The sequence below is a fragment of the Frankliniella occidentalis genome, unplaced genomic scaffold (assembly GCF_000697945.3).
Source record: "Frankliniella occidentalis isolate FOCC.00 unplaced genomic scaffold, Focc_3.1 Scaffold168, whole genome shotgun sequence".
Lineage (NCBI taxonomy): Eukaryota > Metazoa > Arthropoda > Insecta > Thysanoptera > Thripidae > Frankliniella > Frankliniella occidentalis.
In genome coordinates this window covers 670,292-680,160 of record NW_026267294.1, presented here as the reverse complement: position 1 = coordinate 680,160, position 9,869 = coordinate 670,292, and the positions used below count along the sequence as shown (strand labels likewise).

Below are 9,869 nucleotides of genomic sequence, written 5' to 3'. Positions count from 1 at the left end.
CGTCCCACCCTAGCCCCGCTCTCCTGCTCATCTTGAAAGTCAGGTCCCCCAATAAGCTCTGCGCGGAAGGCCCGGCCCTGCGCGGCGCTTCTGTTTCCGGTGCGGGTGTGGGTCGCTTGCAGCCCTGCTCCTCACCCTCCCGTCTCCTCCCCTCCCCCGGGCGGGGCTCGCCTCGCACCCACGACTCGTTCATTCACCTCCCCCGCACCCCTCCAGCCCAGCCCCCAGCCCCAGCCCGGTCAGGCCCCAGCACAGCCCTAGCGGTCCGCGGATCGATACTGCGCAGCGCTGCGTTCGCGAACACCACCCGACCGTGTTTTGTCTTTCGCCGGGAGTGACAAAGACGGGGGTGAGGGTGGTGCTCGCGAACGCAGTGGGGAGCGTGTGTTTCACCTCCCTCTCGCCGCTGGGCCTGATGCTCCCACTGAGGTTAGGTTCCGGTTCCGGTCAGTCAGGTCGCATTTTTGCATTTTTTTTGTAAACTCTTCCTCACTCCGACCTTTTTAGGAAAAAGTAAAAGTTAGCTGTTTATAGGTCGTGGAAATTTTTATTTTCATTCTTCAGTCCGGTTTTGAATGTCCAAAAATCAAAATAATAAGTAACTAAAAATAAATGTATTTTCTGTTTGTTCTCAGGCACTGGAGAGTCAGGGAAGTCAACATTCATCAAACAGATGCGAATTATCCATGGCTCCGGCTACTCAGACGAAGATAAAAAAGGCTTCATCAAGCTAGTCTATCAGAATATTTTCATGGCAATGCAGTGCATGATACGGGCCATGCCTCTGCTCAAAATCAGTTTTGCAAATGGTGATAATATGGTAAGATATAATTTACTTATCAGTTTAAGTTGCAACAGTTTCTTTTTAATCATTCATTATTTTAAAAATACATCTTCTTTCAGGATAAAGCGGAATTAGTTCGCAGTGTAGATTTTGAGACAGTTACAACATTTGAGAGTCCATATGTGGAAGCTATCAAAGACCTTTGGGCAGATCCAGGTGTCCAGGAGTGCTATGATCGCAGAAGAGAGTACCAGCTTACAGACTCTGCCAAATAGTGAGTACAGGTGTTTGGCAAGTGCCCCGTACTAAGTGCAGTGAAGTGTTTAGTGAAGTGAAATATTAGGGTTCTTCATGCTCTCAAGATTTTTGCGCGGTGTAAGGTTTCTGCGGATGATACCAAGAAAATCCATGAAGTTCTACCAGGCTCAAGCCATCAATGACATACTTCGATTGTACTCAATGGCCACTACATTGTGAACCTTGAAATGTCATGTTTCAAAAACTGTGCAGGGGGTCATAAAGCACTGTTTACCTTTTTTATGTACCGTGGATTCTGGCATTAGACGATACGGCATACAAGACAACCCCAGTTTCAATCTGCCACACAAAACAACCCTTTTCCAGAAAATTTTCTTAAACTCTCTGTAGAGTGTCTAAAATCAATCTAAGATTCTCAAAAATTACATAGTTATTTTGTCCTTGCAGTAGTTTTTTGTAATAAGTTTCTTTAGTACTTATTTGTGGGAAAAGGGCAGTCAATTACAGTGTTTATACTCATTTTCCTATCTGGACTGTTATACGTATAATATGATACGGCCATATAAGACAAGTCCGATTCTGGAATCCTTGAAACCGGTACAAAAGTCTTCCTTTACACCGGAATTTCTGCTATATTGAGTGCACATTGTGATAAAATATTGGTTTGTACATTTCCATGCCACTTTTCACTGAGATTTGATCATTGTAAAAGATATTGGTAGTGCACATACTCAAAGGCATACATTGTTTTCTGACCCCCATTTTTTTTTCTTACTGCACATGAGACCATTTTATTGATATTGAATCTATACTCATCAAACTGATGTTTGGTTTGCTATCTCTTCTTGGAGGAAAAAACAACATAATATAAACTGCCTGTATGCCATGATTACCCAAATCCTCAAACAAGTAACTGGCAGCCAAAAATTTTTAACTCATTTCCAAACTTACAAATTTTTAACTCTGACTGTCAATGTTAAATAAGGTTAAAGAAGGGTTCTTACTATTTTTGTTAAAGAAGCAAACATGCCTAATGGGCTGACCTACTATTTCTTAGTCAAAATATAATTTTACAGTTGTGTAGTTACTTCTGTTATTTTGAAATGAAGTTGCCATTCTTCATGAAAAAAGACTTCTCGTATTATATAAAATGTTCTCATGTAAAGAAAAGTTTGTGCAATTGTAGTTATTATGGTATGACACTGTCACATGAAAATAACTATATCGTACCTGAACCCATTGACCACAGCTAATTAAGTCCACTGTAAAAACCTGATGTGTGACAACAATACTTTGTTCATGCTGCAGTTTACCTGTCTATGCCTGTCAAGTGGTACAGAAAATTTGATTGTGCTAAGCTGTTCACTGATGTTATTCATGAAAATATTTTAGGAAATATCTTCCCTGACCAATTTTGAATCTGAGCTTTCTGTTCTCCTTTTTAGCTACCTGAACGAGATTGACCGTGTAGCGGACCCTACCTACCTCCCCAATGAACAGGATATCCTACGTGTTCGAGTTCCAACTACCGGCATCATAGAGTATCCTTTCGATCTCGAAGAAATCCGTTTTAGGTAAGGGGCAGTGTTCCTCTTCACACCTGGAGCTGGGCATGAAGCATCTTCATTGTGTGATATGTTGGACAATGTTTGAGGTTCATGGTTTGCCATATGACTGCTTTCTGCATACTTTTGTCTATTTTAGTGTCAACCTGTTCAACATTCATATTAATTTTAATGCATGGTTCAGGTGTTTCTTTTCCATATTTCTTTTTTCAGCTAAGCTTTTGTCTTTTCTGTTTATGCATGGCTTCATCATTTGTTGTCACTGAGATTGTATGCACCTGCAAGCTTAAATTTTTATTTGTCTAAAAGGGTTTTGCATGAAAATTTACCCTTCAGAAATTCAGTGGGTATGGCCAATTGCTTTCAGCTATCTCGATGATTTGGCGCGAATTGAACAAGCTGACTTTCTTCCAACTGAGCAAGATATTCTGCGTGCTCGAGTTCCAACAACAGGAATTCTCGAATACCCTTTCGACTTGGATTCTATTGTATTTAGGTAAAGGGTTCTTGGCTTTCAATGACCCTTCCTAAGCTCAGGTGTCCTGTGAAGTTTGCACGATCCATTTAAAATTTAGTTGTCAGTTGAATTGATCTCTACACATTCAGTTTCATCCTTTGCTCCCTTACAAGCTGTGCTATCTATTTTACCAATTTTTGGCTCTTAATGTTTTCTGCTTCTCTGAATCTAGTATCATGCTTACTGTGATTTTGTGGTAGTTTCTGTTCCTTTTAAAACAAAAGTTTAATTCAAGTCACATCTCTAGAATTTAACCAGCATGAGTGCATGTATGGTTTAGAGCTCTCTCACTGAAGGGCTGTCTTCAGTATATTTAGGGACAAAAGTCCTAGTGACTAGCAATAGTGTAGACTTTCTAATTTCATTTAGCAATTACTCTACACAACTCAACTAATGTCTAATCTACTAGCAATAGTGTAGACTTTCTAATTTCATTGGGCAATTACTCTACACAATTCAACTAATGTCTAATCTATAATGGAAATAGTAATCAAATCTGATATTAGGTGGTGAATATAAAATTTCTCTTAGTTGGTGAATCTGATGTTTATTGATGAACGTCAGGCATTTGCAAAAGCCCTGTTTGTTGCTCTGACATGCCTATAATAGTAGCTTGAACTCAACCTAATTTGTCACATTTGTTTTAGTGTTGATAGATTTTACATAATATATTTCTCTGTAATTGCCTTTTGATGTACATGCCATTAATTAAAAGGCTAGTAGTTTTTGCGATCTTGCAAAAGGAACTTTCTGTAATGTCTTTTTTATTGTTTTAGGATGGTGGATGTTGGAGGGCAGCGATCAGAAAGAAGAAAATGGATCCACTGTTTTGAAAATGTAACATCCATTATCTTTTTGGTTGCACTCAGTGAATATGATCAAATCTTGTTTGAATCAGAAAATGAGGTAAGATATTTTTTTTTATGGTGGACCTATTAAATTTTCACCTTGAATAAAACTGCCTCAGTCAAATAAAACTGTTATTTTACTTCCAGAATCGAATGGAAGAAAGTAAGGCCTTATTCAAAACCATCATCACATATCCATGGTTCCAACATTCGTCAGTGATTCTGTTTTTAAACAAGAAGGATCTTTTGGAAGAAAAGATATTGCAGTCACATTTAGTGGACTATTTCCCTGAATATGATGGTAAGTTGTACTCGTCTTATCTGTTCTGTATTCAATAATTTCTACAACTTCGACCATCATTTGAAATTTCCTAATTTTATAATAGCTATTTTCTTAAAAAAGTTTAAAAAACAACAACACACTATTCAACTCATATTGGAGGAGACCAAAGTTTCAGTTTTGCCAATTAGTATTATTTGATTTGTTTACTTCAAGCTAAATTCGTAAATTTGTGTTCGACTCTATAGTTTTGGTTGAAATTTTATAAAGATCATTACAATTGCTCAGGCCCCAAATGTGACCACGTTGCGGCAAGAGAGTTTATTCTGAAAGGCTATCTTTCTCTCAACCCGGATCCGGACCGCACGTGTTACTCACACTTCACTAGTGCCACAGGTCTGGCTTCAAATAGCCTCATCCTTAGTAATTTTCCTCCATTAGATGACAATTTTATTTTAAGTTTTAAGCATACAGCCTTGAATCCTTTGTGTATTTTCACAGTATTTTGGAAAGGGAAGCACAAGTGTTGTGTATTTATTAGTGCTTCCATAAACAATCAACAAACTACTGGTGGTACTAGTGGTTCCAGGTTGTTAGCTGACCTGTATCCTGTATGTAAAGCCATACATTTGACTCTTCACCAGCTTTTGTTTCAATTTATTTTTGTTTGGTTCCAAAACTGGCCAGCTCCCTACACCACCCTATGTTTTGCTATGATTGATGTTGCTTAGATTTTGTTTGCTAGTTTAATTCGAACAGCACCTTTTGATTTTGAGGTATAATTCATTAACCCTGTCTTCGCTTTCTAACTTTTTACCCTTATAGGACCTCAGAAAGATGCTATTGCAGCTAGAGAATACATCCTTCGTATGTTTGTTGAGCTCAATCCTGACACAGAAAAAATCATTTACTCACATTTCACATGTGCCACAGGTATGTCCTTAGTTTGTTTAAAATTTATTTGCATGGACAGTAGGTTTATAACCTTGTTTTGTCTGCTTTTTGCTTGGCATGACTGTTGCACTGAGGTAGTTAGTATTGTAGTAAACCTTTCAGTTGAAAAAATCTCTTCCTATTTTGCATTGTGTTGTTTTCCTGTTTCTTTCTTCAATTAATAGTTAAAATTTTTCTGTTTGCATGCTCTCTCTTCAAATGGATGTCTCACCTTAAATGGCAACAACTGCTTTTATAACAATATTTTTTTTGTGTGTGTCTATTTAGACACGGAAAATATTAAGCTTGTGTTCTGTGCTGTCAAGGACACAATCATGCAAAATGCTTTAAAGGAGTTTAATTTGGCTTAAAATGGGTTGAATTTCATTTTTTAATGCCAAATACGCTCCTCCAAATTCTTTTATGTATATCTTCGAGGCATGTAGGCCTCTCTGCCTCACTTCCAATTTTTGATATGTGCCAATATTAATGAGTTAAATAATTTTGTCGAGCATGGGCTCTAAGGTTTGTTTGCATGTGTGAGTGTGAGTGTGGAAAGAGGAGGGATTTGTGCATGTTGGTGTTTCTGTATGTTGACTCATGTGCATGTGTGTTTCAACAGCTGAGAGATGTTCTTCTTTTACTACTACCGAGTTATATATATTCTAATCTGAGTCATTTTGTATTAGATTCAAACTATCTATCTGTCGTTATTTTTCTTTCATCCTATCTATTTGTTAGTTTATCAGGTAGAGGCATGTCTGAAATTATATTTGTTTCTTGGTGGATAGACCTTCTGATATTGGTACTTTATTATATGTGTGGTTATTGAGTAAAGCCTGGCTTCTTTAACAAGTGCATGAACAATTTGTTGCAAAGGCTTTTGTGCGTTTTAATGAAAATGTAAGTGTGTGTACGTGTTTTTTGGGGGTAAATGTGAGTATGTCTGGGGGATTTTTGTGTTCAAGGTTAAAGGTTTGTTTCTGGTAACAATATCTTCTAGAACTTCATATCTTCATATTTAGTCAGTAGATATTAAACTTTTACTACTTTGTGATCCATATTTCTTCTAAATACAAATTCATAGTCAAATTCAGTGCTAAAGACTTGATTGATCTGTAAAATGAAAAACATGAGAAGGAAATACATTTCTTTGTAGACACATTATAAGTACCTATTTCCTGTCCTTGATGAAGGTTACCAGTCATGAAAATGACTTGAGTTAAAAGTGTAAAATGCATATCATACTTTTTATGTAGAACTATCTTTTAATATAGCATGAAACGAATGCAAAATTTTATCCAGTAATCAATTTTTGTTGCTTGCAGACACTGAGAACATCAGATTTGTGTTTGCTGCTGTAAAGGACACAATTCTTCAGTCAAATCTTAAGGAATACAACTTGGTGTAGTGTCAAGTTTCCCAACGGCATGGAATGCAGGCAGAGAGCCAGCTCTATCGCCGACGGGTGTCCCATTCTCTTGCTGGCCTATTAGTGACGGCAAAACACTGCTAGCATCTGCCATCCACTGGGGACCTGCTAGCTGCCGTCAAGTAGGAATTGAAAAAATGAAATTGAAAAAGGGTTAAAAATATGGTATGAAATAATATGGAATTGTGCAGCCCATGAGACAGTCTAAGAGTTGTTCTGATTAAATGTACACATTGTAACTGTATTGCATTTAGTATTCCAGCTCAATTTGATAAAGGTATCACTTATGAGCAATTTTATATCTGAGTTTTTCTGCATGTGATGTCAAAACCGATTTTTACTGCCATATTTGTAAATAAAGCCTGGAGTGACAGGCACCCACGGACAATGACTAAGAGGCAGAGGGTCATTCACTCACATTTCATGTAAGAATTTGCAATAATAAGTTGCTGTGCAGCTAGAACTGCATTTTCTTTCATTACCATGAAGGCCTAACCAATTTTCTGTGAATTAATGTCGTATTCTGGTCTTTTAAAAGTCCCTCCTTTTTTCTTCCTTTTTATTTGTTACAAATAAGAGGGGTACCTGAATACACTGATTAATCCTAAAAGCAAATCAGATATTGTGTTCTGACAGAAAATGAATAAAAATGGAAGGGCTATATTGTAGTGTTGAGCTACTCAAAATTCTAGTAAACTTATACAGTAATTATCTTATTAGTTTCACACTTTTCTCAGTCTAATTTTGACTGCTTACTTAAAATCTCAATCATTAAACTTTTACCAATATATTTTGTCCAATTTTTTACCATTTATTAATAATACTGTGTACTTCTTCTTGTCATGTCATAGATTTGGTCTTTTGTTCACAAAATTCCCAAACATTGCATTTAAAAAGTAATACCTGTAAGTGTGGTTAGTCTGAGCGTAAGTGAAAAAAAATGTGTGTGAGAAAGTGATAAGATGTATGTGTATCAACCTTTTGTACAGCAGTTCTGAGCATTTGGTAATAATGTAAATTTAAATTTCTGTGGCGAGGAAACTCCTCTGCTAAAACAGGACTACCCAAGACTTTGTGATTCAATCTTTCAAATTTTACAGTCTTTATTTGTCGAACTTTAAGCCGAAACATTACAGTAGATACTGCGGACACTGGAGACCATAAGGACTAATATTGTAAGCAATTTTAACTTATGACGTGTCAAAAGAGTAGAACATTACATCTGGATAACTTTCATTCCATTTCTGATAACTCATGATTTATGGTATTCCATTGCATTTGTGAAAAGAAAGAAACTCTTTCTTCTAAAACTGTGTTTTGTGACAACAAGTTTAAAGAATTTTCAATATTATGAAAAGAATTACTTAAGAAGCCTTCCTAGCGCTTTATTTTACTTTGGAAGATGCTATTTCTACTTTTCTTCAGGATTGCATTTTGTATATTCTTTACTTTATATTAACTTTATCAACTGGGAGAACTGTGTCTAAAATTCAACTTTCAGAAAATTAAATCACTTGAAAAGAAGGCATCAAGCCAAACTATCTGTTACAAAACATTCACATTTTGAATGTCACAGTTCTACCTGATGAACTAGAATTATGTAGTGTTGTGAGTGAATGACCTTTTGCTGTAAGGTATGTTGCCTTAGGACCATGTCCGAAGAGGGGCTTTGTGGTATTTGCTGTGTACCAATTCATTTTAAGATGGCGGTGGCTTTTCGTTTTCCAAATCAGAAATGAGATTTCCTATTGGAGAATTGTTTTGCATTCTACCTTTTTAGAATTTGTTAAGGAATGTGTGGCTTTAAAATTGATAAGCATTTTTGTTATTGTTTTGCCTTTTGACTATTCTTTTTGGCCCCTTCTTTGATATTGATGAAATCAGCTGAAAAGAATAGGGGGCGTATTAAAATTATTGATATCTGAGAGCAATCTGAACAAGACCAATCAAATGTAATTGACTATGTAAGACCTGTCTTAATGTTTTAATCTCTTCATTTACCCATGGGCTTACATGAATTTGTTTTTACTGTACTGAAAGACGTTAAATTTTGAATCAATCTCAAAGATACAATAAACCCACAAAGATGAGACCATTTTATAAGTTGCAATTAGAACTCTTTCATGTCTGCTTTTGTTAAGTTTGTACTCAATATTTGGTGTTCGTGAGCAGGCAGGCAGCTACCTTACTTATCATTCTCCCTTATTCTTGGAACTTTTATCTCAACTAAGAAATTGTTCGAGTCATGTATCTGTATATGAGTCTAACTAATACAAATATGACTGTGATTCTGTGTTCCAAGATATTGACAGTCTTCAGTGCCCTATTATGGCTCATAAATTTTGAACCATTTGGTGTCGCACTGGTTTTTGTTTCATTCTGAAATCCAACAGTTGACATTTGTTCCTGATTTGGTGTTAAGTGTTGTGGAAAACCTCATTGTTTTTTTTTTTTGTTTTTCTTCTTGTTTTTATGTTGTTGTTTTTTTTTTTTTAAAGTTGTCATGTTTATAAATGTGTCTTTAACTTTTTTCTGAGAGTTTGTTTTTTCTTTAATATTTTTATCCTTTGCTATTGTAAAAGAAAAAGAGGAGACTGCAAGATTCGTCTTTCTTTCTGGGTGGTATCACTTTCACATCAGGGGGTCTATTGTCAGGACAAAAATAGTCAAAGCTTTTAGAAAATCTCGTCATCTTTTGTTTAAGTTCATCTTTTCCTTCTGATACTTCTAGCTCTCTTTATTGGACACAAACATGTATTATGTAAAACTAAAATAAAGTGCCAAAACTTAAAAACAGGCTGATTGGGCTAGTACACAATTGGTGTCTTGCAATTTCAGAGATAAATGCCTTTGGGGTACTTGTTTGCCCTACAAAGTAAAAGCCAACTGAAAAAATGCAATCTTCTTTGTAAACTTAAAATTTGCTCCATTACTGTCCACCAAGTTCTCTCATCAGGTTGGTTTGGTTTGGAGAGTTCCTATACTGAAATCATTTCAACTATTTAACCTGACTATCTAGATTAAGAATGTCTTCCAATTTCTCACTACTTATGACAAGAAACTCACTGATGTTTGAAGTTACCCAAACTGTTAATACAATGTTCTATGTCTTCATTTTCCCTACTGTAACTTTCCACTCTTTGAAATAAGTTCATTGAACGAAACAAGGGTTTTCCTATGACTACACACCCCCTCTGCTGTTTGCTATCATTCAGCTGCAATGCTCTACACTTCGAGCACCTGTCATTGCCC

The 9,869-nt window shown here is 36.3% G+C and overlaps 1 protein-coding gene across 9 annotated transcripts in view; it reads left to right on the top strand.

Moving 5' to 3' along the window:
• LOC113208833 (G protein alpha q subunit) overlaps positions 1-9,414 on the top strand; it is a 15,767-nt gene extending 6,353 nt beyond the window's left edge. For 3 of the 9 annotated variants that reach the window (XM_026426038.2, XM_026426037.2, XM_026426039.2), the window contains exons 3-8: positions 636-820; positions 904-1,058; positions 2,488-2,616; positions 3,901-4,030; positions 4,120-4,273; positions 4,541-5,045. In XM_026426038.2, the coding sequence (XP_026281823.1) occupies positions 636-820; positions 904-1,058; positions 2,488-2,616; positions 3,901-4,030; positions 4,120-4,273; positions 4,541-4,983 (1,196 nt within the window). In that variant the 3' untranslated portion in view covers positions 4,984-5,045. The other 6 variants (XM_052271660.1, XM_052271658.1, XM_026426040.2 and 3 more) reach the window with 6 other exon arrangements.
• Positions 9,415-9,869: the final 455 nt, after the last annotated feature.